The 26,938-nt window shown below is 44.3% G+C and overlaps 1 protein-coding gene across 1 annotated transcript in view; it reads left to right on the top strand.

Moving 5' to 3' along the window:
* Positions 1-127: 127 nt before the first annotated feature.
* Positions 128-26,938, top strand: part of RAB39B (RAB39B, member RAS oncogene family) — a 34,634-nt gene continuing 7,823 nt past the window's right edge. The window contains exon 1 of the mRNA XM_040404850.1: positions 128-468. Coding sequence (XP_040260784.1) covers positions 254-468 — 215 coding nt within the window. The 5' untranslated portion in view covers positions 128-253. The remainder of the gene's footprint in view (positions 469-26,938) is intronic.

Below are 26,938 nucleotides of genomic sequence, written 5' to 3'. Positions count from 1 at the left end.
GATTCCTGCTCTTACCTGTCTGCAGCGCCCCCTGGAGGCGAACACTGACTGAGCTCTGCTAAGTAATCAGCCTTGTCACCTGGTTCATGAGGCTGCCCTGTGCTAGGAGCCCTTAGTATAAGGCCTCTGCTGGTACCTGGGCCCTCTGAATAAAGTTTGGAGGTCTGTCCATTAGCGGTCACTTCAGAAGACTGAATCCCACGGCTGGAGAGTCCTACAGGATAGAAGGACGAGCACAGGCGAAGCCGGAGTAATGGAAGCAATCTGGTTGTACCAATTCCGTCTCATCGTGATTGGGGACTCCACGGTAGGGAAGTCATGTCTGATCCGGAGGTTCACAGAGGGGCGCTTTGCCCAGGTGTCTGACCCCACGGTGGGGGTGGATTTTTTTTCCCGGCTGGTGGAAATTGAACCAGGCAAGCGGATCAAGTTGCAGATTTGGGACACGGCTGGCCAAGAGAGGTTCAGGTAAGGAGCCGTTGGCAGCCAATCTCATTATTTCATTTGTAGTGTGCGTATTTTAGAAAAATATCAAAGATATCATTGATTGAGAGCGCCAGCGTGATATATGCCAGAGGGGGCACCCTAAGAGGATCAAAAGTTCATGTCAGTGGTCGTCCGTGAACATGGACCCCCAACAATGTTCTGAGCAAAATTAGGCCTGAAGCATAGGGTTAAGGGGTCTCCCCTGGACCTCAGTATGCGTTCAGTTTCAGTCTTGGGGCCTCGTTTTATGGGTATATGCTTTTACATACAGTCAAGATTGAGCACTGCAAGGCATTGCTGTGTGCATGAGGCCTAAGGCCTCCATCACTCGTCCGTGTCTGTGATGGTGTCCAAGACAAAACGGTGTTTCACAGCCTTTGCCCCCTGTATTTCTTGTGCACTGATAGGCTGAAAAAAGGATTTCCAAAGCATCTCCTACCAATGGTCAGTGAAAAAACACTGACCGAACACTGAACATGCAGCAGCCTAGGGATCTAGGTGGTGGCGCGGTGTTCGGGTGTTGCCTCCAGATCACCACAAGAAAAACATGGGTGCAGTAATCAGGCCAATAGCTGTAGGAAACTACTGCAACATGAAAAAAGCCGGATGGATGCACATGTCCGTTTTCTGTGTGTCACGGCCCTATCGTGGGTTTAACTGACCTGAACTCGCAGCATAAAAAGGGATCTATGGTGCTGTGACTTCACATCGGGTAAACTTTTGACTAGGGAAATGTTTTTTTACAGTAGAAATTGATTTATGAAGTTATTATGCGAAGTCTCGCGAGACTTTGCGAAGTAATAACTTTGGCTCATAGGAGCCAATACATTCTTATACTGTACGGAGCGCTCGCCCCGTTCAGTATTCAAACAAAGTATTATGCGAATCGACTTCAGATGTTTCATCCCTAGTCGTGACACACGCAAGAAATATGGACATTTAAATCCAGCCTTAGGCTACATGCACACAACCGCGCTGTGTTTTGCGGTCCGCAAATTGCGGAACGGGCCACCCATAATAGAAATGCCTATTGTACGCAAAACGGACAAGAGTATGACAAGTTCTATTCAATTTATGAAATCTACTCCACCTGTAGCTATCCGCCTATCAGTTACACCAGGAAAGTGCCATCAATTATAGTGAACTTGCCGGGGCTGGTGGTGCCGCAGCTGCCATTTCACGGTAGTGGCATCGGCAGGGGCGGACTGGGAACTTAAAATGGCCCTGGAAAAAATAATAAGTGGCCCCGTTTTGTAGTTGGGTCCAAATGGATGGAGGGCAGGGCCAGCAATACCATATTGTGGCACATTATACCACCCCAACAGAGCCAAATACCACAGTCCATCACAAAATACATCCCCAAAAACTTACACTGGCCGCCCCCCTGCGCTTCGGCCCACCATGAAATTTCCCCGTAAGGTCTATGGCCAATCTGCCCCTGGGCATCGGAACACCTCATGGGACTAAATGCAGGTGCACGAGCATTCAGAAGGTCCGAAAACAGGGTGATGCGACTTTTCTACACCAGTTTCTGGCCTAGGGACTCATAATAAATAACAAATTACCATCTCCCAAAAAAAAATAAGGGTACTTTCACACTAGCGTTTTTCTTTTCCGGCACTGAGTTCCGTCAAAAGGGCCCAATGCCGTAAAAGAACTGATCAGGCATATCCCAATGCATTCTGAATGGAGAGTAATCCATTCAGGATGCATCAGGATGTCTTCAGTTCAGTCTTTTTGACTGATCAGGCAAAAGCGAAAACCGGCGAAAAAAAACTGAAGACTTGCCTGAATGCCGGATCTGGCAATTTTTTCCATAGGAAATTCAAAATGCCGGATCCGACCTTCCGGTCTACGCATGCGCAGACCGAAAAAAAGGTGAAAAAAATAAATCACGGATCCGTTTTGCCTGATGACACCGGAAAGACGGATCTGGCATTTCAATGCATTTTTTTGACTGATCAGGCATTTTTAAGGATCCTGATCAGTCTTACAAATGCCATCAGTTAGCATACATTTTGCCGAATCCGGCAGGCAGTTACGGCTACGGAACTGTATGCCGGATCACTCTGCCGCAAGTGTGAAAGTAGCCTAAGAAAAGTACTTCAAAAGATCAGTACCAGTAAAAAATAAGATAAAAAAATTTGCAGATGGACTAGTAAAAAAAAAAAAAGTTACAGGGTTTGTGCCTGTTTTTGTCTAATTTTTCTTTTTTAAGACAGATTAATTGTCTTAGGCACATTTACTAATAGCGCTGCGCCTTTTCTGGAGTCCTTTTAAACCCGTTAGACTGTTTCATGGTGTGGGTGACTTTTAAGGGCGGAGCTTAATATGCTCTGTGTTTTTGTTTTTTTTAATTTATTTATTCATTTTTTATTTTATTTTAGCCTATTTATGTTGGAACGCCTTTTTAAGTATGAATTTGTCAAAAATTAGCTTTATTTTTACTCCACTCCATTGGTAGTGGCATAGTTCTGTTTGTCTGCGATGTGTTGGGCCTTTTCGAGAAACATAAAAACGTGTATACGGCTTCAACTTTTTATTTAATGTGTGACTTTTGGCCGCACATTTGCGCCTAATTCCTGAACTGACCAAAAAAGTAATTGTGCACAATCTACCTGCGCCCTGATGAATACAAAGACACTTTGGGCCAGATTTATCATTAGCTCAGGTCAGAATAATGGAGTGAAAAAGTCGCAAAAAAATGCGCAAACGCTAAAACTGTGCACAAATTTGCAACTTTTTTCTGCTCTGCACTATGCTCGCCAGTTTTCTGAAAGTGGGCGTGTTTTCTTATGTAAATGAATCTCTAGACAGATTTACTATTGGGACTATTAAAAAAGTCGCAAGAAAATGCGCAATTTCACTCCAGTGAGGACCATGCTTATCTTATGAGACTTTTTAATAGAACATGCGACTTTTTCGTAAAAACGTGTGACTTTTTCGTAAAGATGTGCGAGTTTTCTAAAGCTGCTTACTGACGGATAAACTGCTACCGTCAAACCACATTTATCACAGTCTTAAAGGGCCGATCATAAATCTGACTTGGCTTAGGGCTCTTTCACACTTGCGTTGTTCTGTTCCGGCATAGAGTTCCGTCGTCGGGGCTCTATGCCGGAAGAATCCTGATCAGGATTATCCTAATGCATTCTGAATGGAGAGAAATCCGTTCAGGATGTCTTCAGTTCCGGACCGGAACGTTTTTTTGGGCGGAGAAAATACCGCAGCATGCTGCGCTTTTTGCTCCGGCCAAAAATCCTGAACACTTGCCGCAAGGCCGGATCCGGAATTAATGCCCATTGAAAGGCATTGATCCGGATCCGGCCTTAAGCTAAACTTCGTTTCGGCGCATTGCCGGAGCCGACATTTAGCTTTTTCTGAATAGCGTCCTGGCAGCCATGGTAACCAAAGTCCTGTTTGCCATGGTAAAGTGTAGTGGGGAGCAGTATACTTACCGTCCGTGCGGCTCCCGGGGCGCTTCAGAATGACGTCAGGGCGCCCCACGCGCATGGATGACGTGATCGCATGGATCACGTCATCCATGCGCATGGGGCGCTCTGACGTCATTCTGGAGCTCCCCGGGAGCCGCATGGACGGTAAGTATACTGCTCCCCCGATCCCCGCTACTACTATGGCAGCCAGGACGGATCCGTCTTCAAATGCTTTCAGTTCACTTGCGTTGTTACGGATCCGGCGGGCACCTCCGGCAAATGGAGTACACGACGAATCCAAGTGTGAAAGAGGCCTAAAACTGACTTTAGCCATATGTGAAAGTGGAGTGAGCTGTCAGAGTAATGATAAATCTGGCCCTTTGTCTAATTCATCACCTTCTGTGCGACTCCTTATAAATTCTGTTCAAAATACTGACCGTCTAATCCCCTATCCCGATCTAATTGCACCCGCACATGATAAATGACCCCCACTGATTTATGTACACAGCTCCTATGCAAAGCTTTGTGTCTCCATGGTTCCAGGCTTGGTGTAAAGTAGAACTGACTCAGTTGCCCATAGCAACCAATCAGATTCCACCTTTCATTTTTCACAGCTCCTTTTGGAAAATGAAAAATGGAATCTGATTGTTTGCTATGGGCAACTGAGTCAGTTCTACTTTACACTGCCTGGCCCCGTCAATCAAAGTGCGGAGAAAGCTGCCTAGAGGCTCATTTCCATATATTAAAACATCAGTTTTGCCAGCAAATGCGGGCACATGAACATTGCACCAACACAGATGTCTTCAGCTGCCAAGTGCACATGTAACAGGTCCACCACTTTCATAGGTACAAATCTGCTGACAGACGCCATTTAACCCCTTAGTGATCACCCATATGTGTTTTTTTACGCCGGTCACTAAGGGGCCTTACGCCCAGTCTAAGCACTGCACGGAGTGCCGATCCAGGCTGTTTAACACTTTACATGCTGCGGGCAATGGCGCCCGCCGCATGTAAAGCAGTGACAGAGGGAGCGGACTCCCTCTGTCTCCCATCGGCACCCCTCAAATGCGATCGCGGGGTGCCGATGTGTTTGAAGGCTACCTGGCATCTGTTGTAGGCCCTGGTCCCGGCTGTAGTATTTTCCAGCAGGTTGCACCTCTCTGGTCAATGTTAAAAATTTTAGCATTGTTTTTAAAATGCAATGCCTAAGGCTACTTTCACACTTGCGTTCGGAGCGGATCCGTCTGATGTTTCATCAGACGGATCCGCTCCGATAATGCAGACGTTCGCATCCGTTCAGAACGGATGCGTCTGCATTAAAACTTAGAAAATTTTCTAAGGGTGAAAGTTGTCTGAGCGGATCCGTTCAGACTTTACATTGTAAGTCAATGGGGAACGGATCCGCTTGAAGATTGAGCCATATGGTGTCATCTTCAAGCGGATCCGCCCCCATTGACTTCATTATAAGTCTGGACGGATCCGCTCGCCTCCGCACGGCCAGGCGGACACCCGAACGCTGCAAGCAGCGTTCAGGTGTCCGCTCACTGAGCGGAGCGGAGGCTGAACGCTGGCAGGCGGATGCATTCTCAGTAGATCCGCCTCCACTGAGAATGCATTAGGGCCAGACGGATGCGTTCGGGGCCGCTCGTGAGCCCCTTCAAACGGAGCGCACGAGCGGACACCCGAACGCTAGTGTGAAAGTACCCTTATCCCTATAATGCATTGCATTTTAACAGCAATCAAAATACTGTCTGTTATAGTCCCCTTGTGGGACCATTAAGTGGTTAAAAAAAAGTAATAAAAAACACATTTATTAAATTAAAAAAAATTACTTCATATTTGGTATTTCCGCATCTGTAATGACCCGGACTACATAAATATCACATAAATTATCCCCTACGATGAACGCTGTAAAAAAAAAAAAAAAGTTAAAAAAAAACAATCTCTAATTTATTTTTAGTTGACACCAAAAAAAATTAATAACAAGTGATCAAAAAGCACCATTTACTCCAAAATGATACCAATGAAAAATACAAGTCGTCCCGCAAAAATAAAGCCCTCACACAACTCTATAAAAAGAAAAAGAAAAAAGTTATGGGTCTTGGGAAGCGGCAATGTAAAAAAAAAATTTTCTTTTTTTAAAAAAGGGTTTTATTGCAAAAAAAGTGGTAAAACCTAAAAATAAATATTTGTATTTGGTATCCCTGTAATCGTACTGACCCAGAGAATAAAGATATTATGTTATTTATACCGAAAAATGAACGCCGTAAAATTTATAATGTAAAAACGCAGTGGCAGTATTTGCTGTTTTTCCCATCTCCCTTCCAGAAAGAGTTAATAAAAGTTAATCAGAATGTTATGTGCACCCCAAAATGGCGCCATTAAAAACTACAACTTGTCCCGCAAACAAAATAAGCCCTCATAAAGCTATATAGATGGAAAAATGAAAAAGTTAAAGCTCTTGGAACGCGATGATGAAAAAAGGAAGAAAAACGCTTGGTCAGTAAGGGCCAAAACAGGCTGGTCACTAAGGGGTTAAAGGGATTCTGTCACCTCGTTTTCGGTTATAGAGATGCTGACATGCACGGCTTGATCGCCGCTAGCATGTCCGCTATATACCCGTCCTATAGGGCTGTGTGCTTTTATTAAGTTAAAAAAATTATTTTAGAGATATGTAAATGAGCCTGGTAAGGTGCCCAAGGGGCTGTACGAACCTTCCTGGTGCCCAGCCACGCCCGCCTGTGAAGGAGCCCAGCACCGCCTATGTCCTCCGAATCTCCTCCTTTTATCACAGATAGATTGCCGTAATCTCGCGATGCGCAGTGCCGGTATAGTGTTCCTTCCCTGTGCTGGCATCAGCCTCAGGGAAAGAACTGCGCATCGCGAGATTACGGCAATCTATCGTTGATGAAAGGAGGAGATTCGGAGGACACAGGCGGTGCTGGGCTCCTTCACAGGCGGGCGTGGCTGGGCACCAGGAAGGTGCCTGGGCACCTTACCAGGCTCATTTACATATCTCTAAAATCATTTTTAAACAAAATAAAAGCACACAGCCCTATAGGACGGGTATATAGCGGACATGCTAGCGGCGATCTAGCCGTGCATGTCAGCATCTCTATAACCGAAAACGAGGTGACAGAATCCCTTTAAGCTAATGAAACTGCAGTGTTCAGTCTGTCTGCATTGTCAATGGCCACGCGGCCACACGGCTGTGCAGAACTCGACCACATAGTGTTTGCGTCACGACAGCGCTGTGTGGTCATGCCCTGACAGCATTGTATGATGAAAACAAGAAGAGGAAGTGTTGCCCATGGAAATCGGATTTCAGCGTTTTTTAAGCCCTCTCACTGACTAATAGGCAAAAGGCAACACGTAAAATGCTCCAGTGACATGTACGGCGCTGGATACTGGGACAGAAATCCCAACGCTGTACAGCTACGGCTACAGTCACTGATAGCCGGACCCCTGCTGTATGTTTCGGGATCGGTGAAAACACAGATGACGGCGCATTAACCCTTGCACTGCCAGGGTCATCGCTGACCGCGGCACGTGCAGTATCCTGCGGGGTGTGACGGGGATCCGATGGCAGGCAAGGCAGCCCGATGCCTTCCTTAGGCATCGTGGCTGCCTTCGGTGAGAGCGTGTTAGATCCAGCCCCCTGGATCTCACGGGCAGGAAGCTGTATGTATTACACTGGTAATGCACTTACAGCCAATGCATTACAATACAGAAGTATTGTAAAGGTGATCAGACCCCCAAAAATTGCAGAGTGGGACAAAAAAAAGTTTAAAAAAAAAGTTAAAAAAAATAATTTTGTTTCAAGTAAAAAGTCACTTACCCGTAAAAAAGAAAAGTAGACATATTGGGTATCACTGTGTGTGTGTAGACTGGCTCTATAACAATATCACATGTTCCACCCCATCAGGTCAACACTGTAAAAAAAATAATATAAAAACAGTGTCAAAAAAGCCATTTTCTTGTCACCTTGCCTCACAAAAAGTGTAATACCAAGTGATCAAAAGGTCTTATGTACCCTTAATGGTACCAATCAAACTGTCATCGCATCCCACAAAAAATGAGCCCCCACATAAGACAATCTCTTAAAAAATAAAAATCAATGGCGCCCATAAACCAATCCATCAAAAGCCAGATGGCGCTTCTTCCTTTCTGAGTTCTGCCATGTGTCCCCCCCAGCAGTTTACCACCACATATGGGGTGTTGCTGTATTCAGGAGAAAATGGGTAACAAATTATGGGCTGCTTTTTCTCCTGTTACCCCTTTTGAAAATGAAAAATTTGGGGCTAAAGCAACATTTTATTGGAAGAAACAAAACTTCATCTTTTCAAGTGTTTCCAAATTCTGTAAAACGCTAAGGGGGTCAAAGTGCTCAGTACCCCCTTAATATATTCTTTAAGGGGTGTAGTTTCCAAAATGGGGTCACTTTTTGAGGGTTTCCACTAGGGGTGGGCGGTATAGGCGATATGCGATATAAATTTGGGCCACGATATGGATTTTCGCCATATCGCCAGACCGCGATATGATCGCGCTCTCTGCGCGCACCATTTTCTCCTGAGCCGGCCGGCACAGTGGAGGGAGAAGGAGGGAGTCCCTCCCTCCCCACTGTGCGCGGCTGCCGCTGAACACCAATGAGGACAGAGTAGGAAGAGGAGGGGAGGGACTGTGGCCACTGCACCACCAATGAATGTGCCGGCCATATCCCACAGGGTCCCCCTCCTTCCCCCCCCATCATTAGTGGCAGTGGCAGTGGGGCTCCGATCGGTTACCATGGCAGCCAGGACGCTACTGAAGTCCTGGCTGCGATGGTATGTTAGTGAGCAGCATTATACTCACGTGTGCCGTGGCCGCCGGGCGCACCTTCTTCTGTCTGTGCGGCGGATTGCTAATGCTTATAGCATTAGCAATGCGCCGCACAGACCTATGAGAAGGAGCGCCCGGCGGCCACGGCACACGTGAGTATAATGCTGCTCACTAACATACCATGGCAGCCAGGACTTCAGTAGCGTGACTCCTGGCTGCCATGGTAACCGATCGGAGCCCCAGCATTACACTGCTGGGACTCCGATCGGAACTGCCAACAATGATGGAGGGGGACCCTGTGGCCACTGCCACCAATAATTAATACTGGGGAGGGAGGGAGGGGGGTGGGTTTGAGTTACCAGAGGGGGCACATCAGAGGCTGGGGGGGGGGGCACATCAGAGGCTGGGGGGGGGGGCACATCAGAGGCTGGGGGGGGGCACATCAGAGGCTGGGGGGGGGAAGCACATCAGAGGCTGGCTGCCATGGTCAGCTCCCTGCTGTTGTGTGCACAAAGCACAGGGCAGCTGGGAGAGTGTAAAGTCCTATTCATCCTAATAGAGCTCTATTAGGGTGAATATGACAAGGGTTCTAGCCCTTAAGGAGGCTAATAGTTATTAAATAAAAAGTAAAAATTGAAACCCCCCCCAATATAGAAAACAATATATCGCAATATATATCGCATATCGCACATGCTTAAAATTATATCGCAATATAGATTTTAGGCCATATCGCCCACCCCTAGTTTCCACTGTAGGGGTACGTCGGAGTCTCTTCAAATACAAAATGGTTCCTAAAAACCATTCTAGCGAAATCTGCCTCCAAATTCCATATGGCGCTCCTTTCCTTCTGACCACTGCCACATGCCCATAGAGCAGTTTACCGCCACATATGGGGTATTTCTGTAAACTGCAGAATCAGAGTAATATATATATTGAGGGTTATTTTGCTATTAACCCTTGCTGTGTTGCAAGAAAAAATTGATTAACATAAAAAATCTACCAAAAAAAGTGAACTTTTGAAATTTCATCTCCATTTTTCTTTAAAGGGCTTCTACCACCAGAAATACTGTTATGTAGCTGACTGACATTGGCGATGTGCTAATGTCAGCACTACATAACAGTATGTTTCTAACGTTAGTCCCTGCAGCCGTTTTTGTTAAAAAAGCACTTTTATTATATGCTAATGAGCCTCTAGGTGCTATGTGGGCGTAAAATCAGCACCTAGAGGCTCCGTCCACTCACGCTTTATCCCGCCCAGGTCCAGTGTTCTGCCCGCCCCGCTCCTCTTGATTGATGCCACTGTTCCCTGCATCGTTGGCGAAATCCCGCGCCTGCGCCGTTCACTTCTGTCTTCGGCGCAGGCGCAGTGAGTGAATGGTACGATCCTGGTGCCGGATTCCTCACTGCGCTTGCGCCGACTACGTCACAGTGAGGAAGCCGGCATCTTAGTTTCCACCGAAAAAAACGTAATAACAAGCGATCAAAAAGCGGCATTTACTCCAAAATGATACCAATAAAAAATACAAGTCGTCCCTCAAAAATCAAGCCCTCACACAACTCCATAGAAAAAAAATAAAGTTATGGGTCTTGTGAAGTGGCAATGCAAAATAATTTTTTTGGTTAATAAAAGGGGTTTTATTGAAAAAAAAGTAGTAAAACGTAAAAAAAAATTATAAGTATTTAGTATCACTGTAATCGTACTGACCCAGAGTATAAAGATATTATGTTATTTGTACCGAAAAATGAACGCCGTAAAATTTATAATGTAAAAACGCAGTGGCAGTATTGCTATTTTTCCCCATTTCCCTCCCAGAAAGAGTTAATAAAAGTTAATCAGAAAGTTATGTGTACCCCAAAATGGCGCCATTAAAAACTACAACTTGTCCCGTAAAAAACAAGCCCTCGTAAAGCTATATAGACGAAAAAATAAAAAAGTTATAGCTCTTGGAACGAGACCATGAAAAAAGGAAGAAAAACGCTTGGTCATAAAGGCCCAAACAGTCTTGGTCACTGAGGGGTTAAAGGGAACCTGCCACCTGGATTTTGGGTATAGAGCTGAGGACATGGGCTGCTAGATGGACGCTAGCATATCCGCAATACCCAGTCCCCATGGCTCTGTGTGCTTTTATTGTGTGAAAAAGCTATTTTATATATATGTAAATGAGGCAAGTAAGAAGCCCAAGCAGCTGTTACTAACGTTTCCGGAGCCCAGCACCGCCTCGCATACTCCCAATCTCCTCCTTGCTCCCCGATGTCGCAAAGCTAGAGCGCCGTAATCTTGCGATGTGCGAGCTAGCGCATGCGCAGTGTTGGCATAGTGTTCCTTCCTTATGCTGGCATCAGCCTCAGGGAACGAACTGCTCATGCGCTAGCTCGCACATCGCGAGATTACGGCGCTCTAGCTTTGTGACTTTGGGGAGCAAGGAGGAGATTCGGAGGATGCGGGGCGGTACTGGGCTCTTTCACAGTGGGCGTGGCTGGGCTAAGAGTCAGAGAAAGCTGGACTCATCTCTGAAGCACGGAGGAGACAGGACTCATCTAAGGTTCATTTACATCTCTATAAAATCGTTTTTTTTTCACACAATAAAAGCACACAGGGCTATGGGGACTGGGTATTGCGGATGTGCTAGCGGCCATCTAGCAACCCATGTCCTCAGCTCTATACCCAAAATCCAGATGACAGGTTCCCTTTAAAGGTGAAAAGTGGCTCGGAACTAAAAACAAAACAAAAAAAATCTGCATAAAAATCTGCGCCATCTGATGAAGCAATGGGAAGTGGTTTTTAAGTCTTTTTGAGTGTATTATGGCCCTTAATACAAACATTTTATGCACAAAAATACACTTTGCCATATGAACATAACCTTAGCGTGGACTCCCCCACTTTTTGTCTACAATTATAAAAACAAATTAAAATAGAAAAAATATGGAAACATTTTGGGCTCATGCACACGACTCTATGTATTTTGTGGTCCGCAAAAAATCCGGATGACGTCTATGTGCATTCTGTATTTTGTGGAACAGAACAGCTGGCCCCTAATAGAACAGTACTATCCTTGTCCGTAGTGCGGACAATAATAGGACATGTTCTATTTTTTTGCGGAACGGAAATGCGGACATAAACGGAATGCACACGGAGTAACTTCCGTTTTTTTTTGCAGACCCATTGAAATGAATGGTTGCGCATACAGTCTGCAAATAAAACGGAGCAGACACGGAAAGAAAATACGTTAGTGTGCATGAGCCCTAGAGTGTATGCTGGGAGCTTTCCTGTTGTTCACACTATGTCTGTTTAGCGTGCACATGGCCTTACTAATAAATTACCATACCCAAAGCGCCTTTGATTTAAAGGGATTGTTTGAGTTAATTTTTTTTGTTCTTTGTATGTTTCTAACTAGGCAAATGTAACAGCTTTACCATGCACTTACTGCATCTGTAGTTGCTCCTTTCTCAGATTTCAATGAGGGTCACATGACCTGTGATGTCAACTTCTCTCCCTGCTCTGATGATGTTTCATGCACAAGCCTGAGAGAGAAGATACTGTACTGGTCATTCCCCCCTGCACTGCTGCTATCTGCTCTCTCCCTGGATTCTTAACCCCTTCAGCTGCACAGACTCAGGGCTGAAGGCTTTACTGAGTAGCTGCAAGCATGGAGGAGACAAATGCTGGGCACAGGAGCCGACAGAGGAGTTCTGCAGAGCATTGCAAAAGAAAAGGTAGGGGGAAGATCCTGTGTGCATCACCAGTGTCATTGTACAGCTGGGACTTGTAGTCCTACAAATACAACATGCTGCTGAGTCTCCCAGCGGGCAGACATGTCACTCAGGGCATCGCTTGTCCTTTGCCTGCAATAACAATAATCTCTGCCCCTCCCCCTGCTCTGCAAACAAAGGGCCAGAAGAGAACCAGGGAAATGAGGAAAATAGATTTTTTTTTGCCGAAAACTTCCTCAGCTTTCCCATTGCTGACCATCAGATTTAGGCCTCTTTCACACGGCCGTTTTTTTTTTCCGTTTTGCGGGCCGTTTTTTTTGCGGTCCGTATACGGAACCATTGATTTCAATGGTTCCGCAAAAAAAACGGAATGTACTCCGTATGCATTCTGTTTCCGTATTTCCGTTCCGTTTTAACATAGAACATGTCCTATATTTGGCCGCAAATCACGTTCCGTGGCTCCATTAAAGTCTATGGGTCCGCAAAAAAACGGAATGCATACGGAAGTGCATCCGTATGTCTTCCGTATCCGTTCCGTTTTTTGTGGATCCATCTATTGAAAATGTTATGCCCAGCCCAATTTTTTCTATGAAATTACTGTATACTGTATTTGCCATACGGAAAAACGGAACGGAAAAACGAAACGGAAACAAAAAACGGAACAACGGATTTGTTTAAAACAGACCGCAAAACACTGAAAAAGACATACTGTCGTGTGAAAGAGGCCTTACAGTGATATATATATATATACAGTTGCAAGAAAAAGTATGTGAACCCTTTGGAATGATATGGATTTCTGCACAAATTGGTCATAAAATATGATCTGATCTTCATCTAAGTCACAACAATAGACAATCACAGTCTGCTTAAACTAATAACACACAAAGAATTAAATGTTACCATGTTTTTATTGAGCACACCATGTAAACATTCACAGTGCAGGTGGAAAAAGTATGTGAACCCTTGGATTTAATAACTGGTTGAACCTCCTTTGGCAGCAATAACTTCAACCAAACGTTTCCTGTAGTTGCAGATCAGACGTGTACAACGGTCAGGAGTAATTCTTGACCATTCCTCTTTACAGAACTGTGTCAGTTCAGCAATATTCTTGGGATGTCTAGTGTGAATCACTTTCTTGAGATCATGCCACAGCATCTCAATCGGGTTGAGGTCAGGACTCTGACTGGGCCACTCCAGAAGGCGTATTTTCTTCTGTTTAAGCCATTCTGTTGTTGATTTACTTCTATGCTTTGGGTCGTTGTCCTGTTGCAACACCCATCTTCTGTTGAGCTTCAGCTGGTGGACAGATGGCCTTAGGTTCTCCTGCAAAACGTCTTGATAAACTTGGGAATACATTTTTCCTTCGATAATAGCAATCCGTCCAGGCCCTGATGCAGCAAAGCAGCCCCAAACCATGATGCCCCCACCACCATACTTCACCGTTGGGATGAGGTTTTGATGTTGGTGTGCTGTTCCTCTTTCTCCACACAGTGTTGTGTGTTTCTTCCAAACAACTCAACTTTGGTTTCATCTGTCCACAGAATATTTTGCCAGTACTGCTGTGAAACATCCAGGTGCTCTTGTGCAAACTGTAAACGTGCAGCAATGTTTTTTTTGGACAGCAGTGGCTTCCTCTGTGGTATCCTCCCATGAAATCCATTCTTGTTTAGTGTTTTACGTATCGTAGATTCGCTAACAGTGATGTTAGCATATGCCACAGACTTTTGTAAGTCTTTAGCTGACACTCTAGGATTCTTCTTCACCTCATTAAGCAGTCTGCGCTGTGCTCTTGCAGTCAACTTTACAGGACAGCCACTCCTAGGTAGAGTAGCAGCAGTGCTGAACTTTCTCCATTTATAGACAATTTGTCTTACCGTGGACTGATGAACACCAAGGCTTTTGGAGATACTTTTATAACCCTTTCCAGCTTTATGCAAGTCAACAATTCTTAATCGTAGGTCTTCTGAGAGCTCTTTTGTGCAAGGCATCATTCACATCAGGCAATGCTTCTTGTGAAAAGCAAACCTAGAACTTGTGTGTGTGTGTGTGTGTGTGTGTGTGTGTGTGTGTGTGTGTGTGTGTTTTTATAGGGCAGGGCAGCTGTAACCAACACCTCCAATCTCATCTCATTGATTGGACTCCAGTTGGCTAACACCTCACTCCAATTAGCTCTTGGAGATGTCATTAGTCTAGGGGTTCACATACTTTTTCCACCTGCACTGTGAATGTTTACATGGTGTGTTCAATAAAAACATGGTAACATTTAATTCTTTGTGTGTTATTAGTTTAAGCAGACTGTGGTTGTCTATTGTTGTGACTTAGATGAAGATCAGATCATATCATTCCAAAGCGTTCACATACTTTTTCTTGCAACTGTGTGTGTGTGTGTGTATATATATATATATATATATAATATAATTTTTTATTTTTTTTCATAACTCGAACAACCCCTTTAAACTTTGAAGAATAATTTTTTTTTTTTTTTTACATCCCCATATTCTGACCCCCCATAACTTTTTTAGATTTATATCTATTGAGTTGGGTCTGGGCTAATTTTTTTGCTGGACAATTTGTAGTTTTTATTGATACCATTTTGGAGTGTGTGTGACTTTTGATCATATTTTATGACAATTTTTTTGGGTAAGAGAAGCAATGAAAAAATTGCAAATTAGCCATTTTGACCCTTTTTACCGTTACGCCATTCGCCATATTGAAAAAATATTTTTATATTTTAATAGTAAGGGTGTTTTCAGTTTCAGTCGCGGTGATACCTATGATGTTTATTAGGGATAAGCCAATTTTATATTTTAAAATTCGTTTCGGTTCAGGTTGTGGTATAATGTGAATTGCGTTATGGATTCCGTCACCACGGACCATAACGCAATTCCATAACGGAATGCCTTTAGAGGCATTCCGTAATTCATTCCGTCATAATAGAAGACTATGGCCTGCATAACGGATCTGTCCGGTTTCCGTTATGCAGGAAAGGACTGCAGCACAACGGAAACTGCACCTATTCTTGAGAATTGCTCATTTCTTATGTTGGCCTGCCATCTGGTGGCCAAAATAAGAATAGCACTTTAAATATCTGTAAAGAATAAATCGAGGTAACTGGACTTACTGTAGCTTTCTTGAAAACGTTTCACTCGTTCTTCCAACGAGCTTTCTCAGAATTGAGAAAGCTCGTTGGAAGAACGAGTGAAACGTTTTCAAGATAGCTACAGTAAGTCCAGTTACCTCGATTTATTCTTTACAGATATACCATGACCTGGATAAATGAGAACCTTCACAGACAGCACTTGGAATGTTCTCAGCCTCTTCAGCAAGGCTGAGCCCATTCAAATCAATTACCGACATCCCCATTAGCCACAGGGGACGCCGGTAACATGCATTTTTGCGCATTTAGATGCTGTGATCTCAATTGATCACGACATCTAAAGCCTTTAATTACCGCGATCGGCATTATTGCCGGTCGCGGTAATTAGCTGCAGGTCTCTGCTGTTTGAAACAGCAGAGACCTGCCGGTCATGATGGCCCCCCCCCCCCCCTTCCAGCTCACGTGCGAGCAGGCCCCATATTTGCCTATCGCTCCAGTGCTGTACATGTACGGCACTGGTAGCAAAGGGGTTAAAGGCGTTATTGGCATGATAAACACGTGAAAAACAGAAGCCGCATGATCTATGTTGGAGTGTAATCCGTGCTGATTCTCCCTTTCAGATGCATAGGAAGCTAAAAAAAAGTACACCAAAACCACCTGGAAAATCAGCACAGATTTTTTATTTTTTTTCCCCAGCACGTTTTCAAAATCCATCATGTGAACATACCCTCAGGCCTCTTTCACACATGAGTGAATCACAGACACGGACAGCACATGTACTCATTGACTTTAACGTGTGTAAAAACACGTCAGTGGTTTACCGTGAGTCCATGGTAACACCACAGAAGGATGCTGCATTTTGTCTGTAATTACGGGTCCCTCATGTATATTATATCCTATGGTTTATTCAGGGGCCTAGCTAAAGACTCATGGGCCCTGGTGCAGGAATTCAGCTTGGGGTCCCCCTTCCCTCAGTGCTTTGTGGCCAGGGGCAGGGAAGCACATGGTCTTTTATGCTGCCTGAGGCAAAAATTCTAAATTCAAAAATTTTAACCAACCTCTTCTGTGAGGAATATGGATTATTATTTACTGGCAGCCCTGATTGTCATTTGATTCACCTTTTGGCATGTACACAGTCAGTGTACATGCAAAATATGTTCCCACTACCCATCTGATTGTCAGCTAGCAAGGGAGAAAGCCCAATGGGTCCAGGCTTCAAGGAGGCCCTAGGTGGATAATGTCACACATCAACCAGACAGTTTGGAGGCAAGCTAATCCTGCAGAAAAACCCCCAGCAGGGGGTCTCAGCTCTTGCCCGGGATCAATGATGCCTCCCAGACATGTTGGCACCTACATTTCATAAGGAATTATGAATCGTCCATCCATCCCAGGCATAATTCGGTTATATTTTTGCGATCCTGGGGCAAAGCCGAACATCCACATAGTCCTGGCTTGAGGCTAGGATGCCCGGCATGGGAGATATTCATATCTCCCCACAGAAACCAAATAATGGTACCATGTTTGGACTCTACTTGTAGCCGGAACCGAGGCGGATCTGTTGGTACCAGAAACATCCCCCTGTAACGTTCTGGTCTGGAGCTATGAACCCTAAAGGGTTTTGTGGGTCCTTGAGCTGCCAGGATCAGCAGGGAGGGGGGGACCACTCCCAGAGGCTGGGAGGGGCCGGCTACAGGTTAAAAGGCTTGTGCTAGCAAGCGGGCGTGTCTTTTCTGAAGGGGGTCACATTGTGCCAGTGTGTTTGGCAAGACCGGGAACCAGCTGACATCACTGCCCCCATGTGACTGCAGCCAAGGACTATTTCACTATCCTAGAACTTTCAACTACCCGGTAACTGACTTGCTCTGCTTAACCCTGTTGTACCCATGTATCACCTGTATCTGTAACCTCAGACCACTGTATATATTCTCTGTGTATAGTGTGTTATCTAGTGAGCCCTTAAGGTGATTAAATATAGAATTGAATCTTGTGCTGTCTTGTATCTCGATCACGAATCCCCGCGTACGTGTTTCGGCCTAGTTATAAGCTGCCGCGGGTTGGTTTCTCACCCTATATAATCCCGTTAGCGGACCGGGCTTATATCAAACGAGAAGCTGGTGGCAGATTTCCCGGGCTGAGGAGGCGCTGCTTTCACTGCGGCAGTGAAAAGGCCCTCTCAGCTTGTTGCCTCTCTGTGCCGGCGTGGACAGGAGGAGTCTGTGTAAACTGTACCAAGCTGACCTTACCTGCTCCTCTGGAGGGCGTAGCGTCATGCTTTTGGTAACCCATGAACATACCGCGTCTCATGAGCTCGACGTAGGTGACGTCAAGCGGGCACGAGCAGTGGTATTCGTCACACCTTCCCTCCAGTCAGAGGTGTAACTTGACCTGCATGCACTTTCTAAAACACCAGGGTCGTCTTCGGGCTCCCTCAGGCTCCTGGGCTCCATAGTGACTGCTACCTCTGCACGCCCTATAGCTACACCCCTGGGTTCATTGAAATTTACGGACACCGCATGATGCAATTGGTAAATGCCCTGGAAACTGATTTTCAGCCTTGCAGTGTACGTAAAACACGGATGACACATGGATCCTTCAAGGGTGAACCATCCTGTCACTGATGTCAGCACTAATGTGTAAACGAGGCCTTACTTAGAGATGGTTACAGTTAGGGCTCATGCACACGAATGTATTTTCTTTGCACTTCCATTCCTTTTTTTTTTTTTGCGGACCAAATGTGGAACCATTCACCTCAATGGGTCCGCAAAAACAACGGAAATAACGCTGTGTGCATTCTGTTTGTCCACTTGGCCGCTCCGCAAAAAAGTAGTGCATGTCCTATTATTGTTCGCAAATCACGGTCCGTGGCTCCATTCAAGTCAATGGGTCCGCAAAAATAACGGAACACATACGGATCTGTTCTGTTGCATAATGGAATGGATGCGGAAACAAAACTGGGGGAAAAAAAACTCCTATATGGAACAATGGATCCGTGAAAAACGGACCGCAAAACAACAACGGTCGTGTGCATGAGCTCTTATTTTGTAAGTGTAGGGCAGGATTATTAACCTCATGTATTTTGGCCCATAAGGCCTCTTGCACACAATTTTTTATTTTATTTTTGCGTTCCATTCATTTCAACGGATCTGCAAAAAAAAACTTAAGGTACTCCGTATGCCTTTCGTTTACGTTCCGTTCAAAGATAATGTCCTATTATTGTCCGCATAACGGACAAGGATAGTACTGTTCTATCAGGGGCCAGCTGTTCTATTCCGCAAAAAACGGAATGCACACGGACGTCATCCGTATTTTTTGCGGATCCGTTTTTTGCGGACCGCAAAATACTGAAAAAGCCATATGGTCGTGTGCAAGAGGCCTAAGGCGGAACGGAACAGCTGGCTCCTGATAGAACAGTACTATCCATGTCCGTTATGTGGACAATAATAGGACATGTTCTATCTTTGAACGGAAATACGGAAACAGAAGGCATACGGAGTACCTTCCTTTTTCTTTTCTTTTTTTTTTTTTTTGCGGATCCATTAAAATTAATGGTTCTGTATACGGAATGCAACAAACGGAACAGAAACTAAAAAAAACCCGTTCGTGTGCAAGAGGTCTAAGGCCTCTTTCACAAGGGCGAGATTTCCGCGCGGGTGCAATGCGTGAGGTGAACGCATTGCACCCGCACTGAATCCTGACCCATTCATTTCTTTGGGGCTGTGCACATGAGCGGTGATTTTCACGCATCACTTCTGCGTTACGTGAAAATCGCAGCATGTTCTATATTGTGTGTTTTTCACGCAACGCAGGCCCAATAGAAGTGAAAATCGCAAGCAAGTGTGGATTTTCACGCACGGTTGCTAGGAGACGATCGGGATGGGGACCCGATCTTTATTATTTTCCCTTATAACATGGTTATAAGGGAAAATAATAACATTCTGAATACAGAATGCATAGCACAATAGGGCTGGAGGGGTTAAAAAAAAAGAAAAAGAATAATTTTTTACTCGCCTTAATCCACTTGTTCGTGCAGCCGGCATCTCTTCTGTCTTCTTCTTTGAGGAATAGGACCTTAGATGTCACTGCGCTCAACACATGGTCCTTCACATGATCAATCACCATATTAAAAGATCATGTGATGGGCCATGTGATGAGCGCAGTGACGTCATCAAAGGTCCTATTCCTCAAAGAAGAAGACAGAAGAGATGCCGGCTGCGCAAACAAGTGGATAAAGGTGAGTTAAAAAAATTTTTTAACCCCTCCAGCCCTATTGTGCTATGCATTCTGTATTCAGAATGCTATTATTTTCCCTTATAACCATGTTATAAGGTGAAATAATACAATCTACACAACCTTCTGTGAAGAAGTTCGGGTCTGGGTACCACATTCAGTTTTTTATCACGCGCGTGCAAAACACATTGCACCCGCGCAATAAAAACTGAACGGAACGCAATCGCAGTCAAAACTGACTGCAATTGGGTACCTACTCACGCGGGTTTGCCGCAACGCATCCGGACCTTATACGGACACGCTCGTGTGAAAGAGGCCTAAGAGTGTGCAAACGGGAACTGTAATACAGAGGTGAAGTTCTGATGAGGTCCCACTGGATCGTATTACCATGGTTCTCAACCTATTCACGCCAAGTAGCCCCTAGTGACAAGAAGTTGGAACCCAGTATCTCAAGGAAACAAAGTGTTAAAGAAGCACTCCCATTTTTATTTTCTGACCTGTTAGAAATGTACATGATGTAATCTGTAGTGAACTTTTGTAATCTTACCAGTGACCGTATCTGAGTTATAACCTCCCTTCCGATCCTTAGCTGTGTCATGTAGAGTTGCACCTGGTATCAAACTTTCGATACCAAATTGATACTTTTGCACCCGGATTGATACGATACCAGGATTAGCTTTTTTTCTGATACTGGTCTGCACTACTGCACAGCCTAGTATCTTTTAGAGAACATAGTGTGCGCCATGTGAGTCCCTCCCTCCCCACTATGACGCAGCTGCCACTGCCATCAATGGAAAGATTAAGGGCAGGGGGCTGTGAAGCTGCTACTGACCACCAACAGGCCCCACTACCCTTCTCAGAATTGTATTCATTGGTGGGTGCAGTGGCCACAGAGCCCCCTACCCTAAGTATTTTGATTGGTGGCAGTGATAGGTTCCGATCGGAGCCCCAGCAGTGAAATCACAGGACTCCGTTCAGTTACCATGGCAGCCAGGACACTATTAAAGCCATCCATGATTGCCATGGTAAGCTCCCTGCTGCTATGTGCACAATGCACACGGCAGCAGGGAGAGTGTGAAATGCTGTTCTAATAGATCTGTATTAGAGTGAATAAGACAAGAGTTCTAGCCCCCAAGGGGTTAATAGTTATTAAATAAAGTGTAAAAAAAATAAAATGAAAAGTTTAAATCACCCTCTTTACCAAGTTTACATATAAAAATATATAAACAATAAAAAAATAAACATATTAGGTATCACTACGTCCGGAAAAGTCAGAACTATTAAAATATAAAAAAATATTTCCCATGCGGTGAACGCTGTAACAGAAAAACAAAACAAAACATGCGATTCACCATTTTTAGTCAGCTTTCCCCCCAAAAAAATAGGCTAGGACTGTTCTATTATGGGCCAAACATTCCAACATGCACACAGGCTTTTTGGTGTTTTAGTTCTCTTTTGCGTGGTATCTAGTATTGCAATACTTTTTTATGGTATCGAATCAAAAGTTTTCTATCGTGACAACCCTGGTGTCATTTGACCAACACGCTACATAATAGCATACCGTATTTTTTCCCCCCCAAAAGTGGGGAAAAAATGCCCATGCGTCTTATGGGGCGAATACTAATGAGTGCTTCCATTATGGAAGTGCTCATTAGTACCGGAGGACCAGGAAGCGGTGAAGGCTCTGTACTGGCTGCTTCCTGGTCCTCGGCTGTCGGCTATGCAGTGGCTGCGCAAGCGTGAGGGCGCTCTGTGTCCTCACGCTGTGCGCGCCGGTTCACAGCACAGCCGACAGCAGGAGGAAGAAGAGCGCGGGCGGTGAGGAGCTGCTGGGGGCCAATATGAGTGGCAATAGGGTCTACTGGGGGCTGATATGGGGCAATGGGGGCTACTGAGGGCTGATAGGCAATGGGGGCTGCTGGGAACCAATATGAGAGGCAATGGGGGCTGCTGGGGGCTGATATGAGGCAATGGGGGCTAATATGGGAGGCAGTGGGGGGCTGCTGGGGGCTGATATGAGGTCTGATTCGGGTCTGATTGGGGGTCATTAACATTGGCGTCTGAGCTGAGGTCTTGTTGGGGTCTTATTAACATTGGGGTCTGATTGGGGCTGTTAGCTGAGGTCTTAAATGAGGTCTAATGAAAAAAAAAATATGTATTGTCCTCCTCTAAAACTTAGGTGCGTCTTATGGGCCTGTGCGTCTTATAGGGCGAAAAAAAAAGTAGTTTGTAAGGCTAAAAAAAGACATATGTCAGTCCAGTTCAGCCTGTTATTCTGCAAGTTGATCCAGTGGAAGGCAAAAAAGAAAAAAAAAAAAACTGTGAGGTAGAAGCCAATTTTCTTCATTTTAGGGGAAAAAAATTCCTTCCTGATCTCCAACTGATTAGGGACAGGAAGTCACTTATTTCTCTATTCATTCCTAAGAGACTGACATTGAGGCTCCGATAAGGAATACATAGAGAAACTGGCTTCCTGTTCACACATACAGTGGATATAAAAAGTCTACACACCCCTGTTAAAATGTCAGGTTTCTGTGCTGTAAAAAAAAAAATGAGACAAAGATAAATCATTTCAGAACTTTTTCCACCTTTAATGTGACCTATAAACTGTACAACTCAATTGAAAAACAAACTGAAATCTTTTAGGTGGAGGGAAGAAAACAAAAAAAAAAACTAAAATAATGTGGTTGCATAAGTGTGCACACCCTCAATAACCGGGGATGTAGCTGTGTTCAGAATTAAGCAATCACATTTAAAATGATGTTAAATAGGAGTCAGCGTCACCTGCCATCATTTAAAGTGCCTCTGATTAACCCCAAATAAAGTTCAGCTTCTCTAGTTGGTCTTTCCTGAAATTTTCTTAGTCGCTTCCCACAGCAAAAGCCATGGTCCACAGAGAGCTTCCAAAGTATCAGAGGGATCTCATTGTTAAAAGGTATCAGTCAGGAGAAGGTTACAAAAGAATTTCCAAGGCATTAGATGTACCATGGAACACAGTGAAGACCTCATCAAGTGGAGAAAATATGGCACAACAGTGACACTACCAAGAACTGGACGTCCCTCCAAAATTGATGAAAAGACTAGAAGAAAACTGGTCTGGGAGGCTACCAAGAGGCCTACAGCAACAATAAAGGAGCCGCAGGAATATCTGGCAAGTACTGGCTGTGTGGTACATGTGACAACAATCTTCTTCATATGCCTGGGCTATGGGGTAGAGTGGCAAGACGAAAGCCTCTTCTTATGAAGAAAAACATCCAAGCCAGGCTACATTTTGCAAAAACACATCTGAAGTCTCCCAAAAGCATGCAGGAAAAGGTGTTATGGTCTGATGAAACCAAGGTTGAACTTTTTGGCCATAATTCCAAAAGATATGTTTGGCGCTAAAACAACACTGCACATCACCAAAAGAACACCATACCCACAGTGAAGCATGGTGGTGGCAGCATCATGCCAAGGGGCTGTTTTTCTTCAGCTGGAACTGGGGCCTTAGTTAAGCTAGAGGGAATTATGAACAGTTCCAAATACCAGTCAATATTGGCACAAAACCTTCAGGCTTCTGCTAGAAAGCTGAACATGAAGAGGAACTTCATCTTTCACCATGACAACGACCCAAAGCATACATCCAAATCAACAAAGGAATGGCTTCGCCACAAGAAGATTGAAGTTTTGGAATGGCCCAGCCAGAGCCCAGACCTGAATCCGATTAAAAATCTGTGGGGTGATCTGAAGAGGGCTGTGCACAGGAGATGCCCTCGCAATCTGACAGATTTGGAGTCTTTTTGCAAAGAAGAGTGGGCAAATCTTGCCAAGTCAAAATGTGCCATGCTGATAGACTCATACCCAAAAAGACTGAGTGCTGTAATAAATTCAAAAGGTGCTTCAACAAAGTATTAGTTTAAGGGTGTGCACACTTATGCAACCATATTATTTTATTTTTATATTTTTTCTTCCCTCTACCTAAAAGATTTCAGTTTGCTTTTCAATTGAGTGGTATAGTTTATAGGTCACATTAAAGGTGGAAAAAGTTCTGAAATGATTTATCTTTGTCTCAATTTTTTACATCACAGAAACCTGACATTTTAACAGGGGTGTGTAGACTTTTTATATCCACTGTAAGATGCTGTGTTATGTGACTCACCATCTAACACAGCTGAGGATCAAAAGGGAGGTTATAACTCGCAAATACAGACACTGGTAAGAAAATTACCTTCATTGCAGATTACATCATGTACCTTTCTAACAGCTCAGAGAATAACATTTTTTGTGGGAGGGCTTCTTTAAATGTAGCCTGCAGCACTAATCTTCCTGTCAAAATGACAGACACCACATTAGGACCCACAATGAATGACTGTTACTTTTTAAATTACATTCTGCGCTACCAAAAAGAATACAGCAGTACTTACCTCTTAGGCCCCTTGCAGACGAGTGTGTGCGGATTAGGTCCAGATGCGTTGTGAATTCGTTCAGTAAAAATTTGCGATTCCGCGAAGTCATTACGTTTTGTCTGTGATCACATTCAGTTTTTATTGCGCGGGTGCAATGTGATTTAATGCGTTTTGCAAGCGTGTGATAAAAAACTGAAGGTATACAAACAACATCTCTTAGCAACCATCCGTGAAACGCATCATATCCGCACTTGCTTACGGATGCGATTTTCACGCAGCTCCATTCACTTCTATGGGGCCAGCGTTGCCTGAAAAACGCAGAATATAGAACATGCTGCGATTTTTCACGCAACACACAAGTGATGAGTGAAAACCAATGCACATGTACACAGCCCCATTGAAATGAATGGGTCCCGATTCCGTGCGGGCGCAATGCGTTCGCATTGCGCATTGCACCCGTGCGGGAATACTCGCTCGTGTGAAAGGGGCCTTACATCCAGTGAAGTATTCCCTGATGTACATATTCTTTCCTCATCTTCTCTATTCCTTTCAGACCACCATGATGACTTCTTTCAGCCAGGCCTTCTGTCTGCAGAGTTTATCACACAGATATCTTGGGTTCCCACTTTTTTTTATCATCCTCCCAGCTTTTGAATACCCATACCTGTCACCCCACAATATGGTGCCCACTGGGCTCTTCAATGCTGCCAAATACTATACTGCAGAAACAAATAGCCCCCTGCAAATACCAGTTCCACACAGATAGTTCCCTCTTCAATATGTATTGCCACAATGTGCACCTAAAAATATAATTGTACTCAGCAAATATTGTCCCTGACAGTAATAGTGCCATAAACATAGTGTTCACCAAAAAGCTGTTACTGTGCTAGGGTGCCCACACAGTAATAGTGCTCCCAAAAGTCCCACAAATGAAAATAATTCTCACCCAGATTGCCCTTAGTACTGAGTGCCCCCAATGGTAATAATGTTTTCCAAATTGCTTCCAGTAGAGGTGGACCATAATGTCCCCACAGTGTGCCCCGATAGTAAAAAAAAAAAAGCCCATCACAGTGCCTTTTAGTAGTATTAAAGCCCCTACAGTTTGCCCGCGTAGTAAATATGCCCCCTTGTAGTACTAAAGCCCACCATAATGAAGAATCAGGGCAATAAATATTGAGTTTAGTTTGGCTGTTAATCCTTGCTCTGTTAGCAGAAAAAAAGGATTAAAATGGGAACATCTGCCCAAAAAATGTGAAATTCAGAAATGTCATCACCAATTTCCATTAATTCGTGTGGAACACCTAAAGGGTTAACACAATTTGTAAAATCTGTTTAAAGTACCTTGAGGGGTGTAGTTTCTAAAATGGGGGTCACTTTTTTGGAGTTTCTACTCTAGGGGTGCATCAGGGGGGCTTCAAATGGGAAATGGTGTCAAAAAACCAGTCCAGCAAAATCTGCCTTCCAAAAACCGTATGGCATTCCTTTTCTTCTGCGCCCTGCCTTGTGCCCGTACAGCATTTTACGACCACATATGGGGTGTTTCTGTAAACTACAGAATCGGGGACATAAATATTGAGTTCTGTTTGGCTGCCAACCTTTGCTTTTATTAGCGGGGAAAAAAAATGATTAAAATGGAAAATCTGCCAAAAAAGTGAAATTCAGAAATTTCATCTCCATTTTCCATTAATTCTTGTGGAACACCTAAAGGGTTAACAACGTTTGTAAAATCAGTTTTTAATACCTTGAGGGGGTGTAGTTTTGGGTGGTTTCTATTATGTAAGCCTCACAAAGTGACTTCAGACCTGAACTGGTCCTGAAAAAGTGGGTTTTAGAAAGTTTCTGAAAAATTTGAAAAAAAGATTTGCTTCTAAACTTCTTCTAAGCCTTGTAACGTCCCCAAAAAATAAAATGGCATTTACAAAATGATCCAAACATGAAGTAGACATATGGGAAATGTAAAGTAATCGTTAATTTCTAACGATAATTTGTTTTCCCTTAGTCCTAACAGCAGCACAGATGGGGTTAACTGCCCCTGTGGACTGGTGGAATTTTAATGAGCCCAAGAACCAATAAACGATCTTCAGCTCCCTGAAAGGGAGGAGATCACCCCCCAGCCCACCGTGTTTTTAACAAGCATAATGTATTTAGGGTGGGATATTTGTGTGCTGCTGTTAGGACTAAGGAAAAACAAATTATCGTTAGAAATTAACGATTCCCTTACGTCCTCAACAGCAGCACAGATGGGGAGATAGCAAGAAGAATCCCCTAGGGAGAACTAAGAACAATCTGCCCAAAAGCCGAAAACTCTGCCATCCTAGCATCTATCCTATAATGGGAGATGAAGGTTGACTCAGAGCTCCAGGAGGCCGCCTTACAGATCAACTCTAAGGGGAGGAGTCTTCTCTCCGCAACCAAGGTGGAGACCGCCCTAGTAGAATGGGCTCTCACAAACTCAGGAGGATCTAAGGGTTGGGAGACGAAAGCTTCCATAATGGCCTCCTTGATCCAGCGACTAATGGTGGCTTTAGACGCTTTACGGCCTTTAGACTTACCGGCAAACAGGATAAGAAGATTCTCATCTATCCTGAACTCACTAGATCTATCCACATAGATCTGGAGGCATCTTGAAATATCCAGCGGGTCTCTAGCTGGAGTATCAGAGGAGGAGGCTGTAAACAAAACTGGTAAAGATATTACCTGATTGATGTTCTGGAATGTAGGCACCTTAGGCCTGAAGTAGGGTAAAAACTTCAGGAGTACTCTATCCTGTAGAAAAATAATGT

This window comes from Bufo bufo, chromosome 8, assembly GCF_905171765.1.
Source record: "Bufo bufo chromosome 8, aBufBuf1.1, whole genome shotgun sequence".
Taxonomy (NCBI): domain Eukaryota; kingdom Metazoa; phylum Chordata; class Amphibia; order Anura; family Bufonidae; genus Bufo; species Bufo bufo.
Note: the sequence above shows the minus strand (reverse complement) of the source record. Positions and strands in the feature narration are given on the sequence as shown.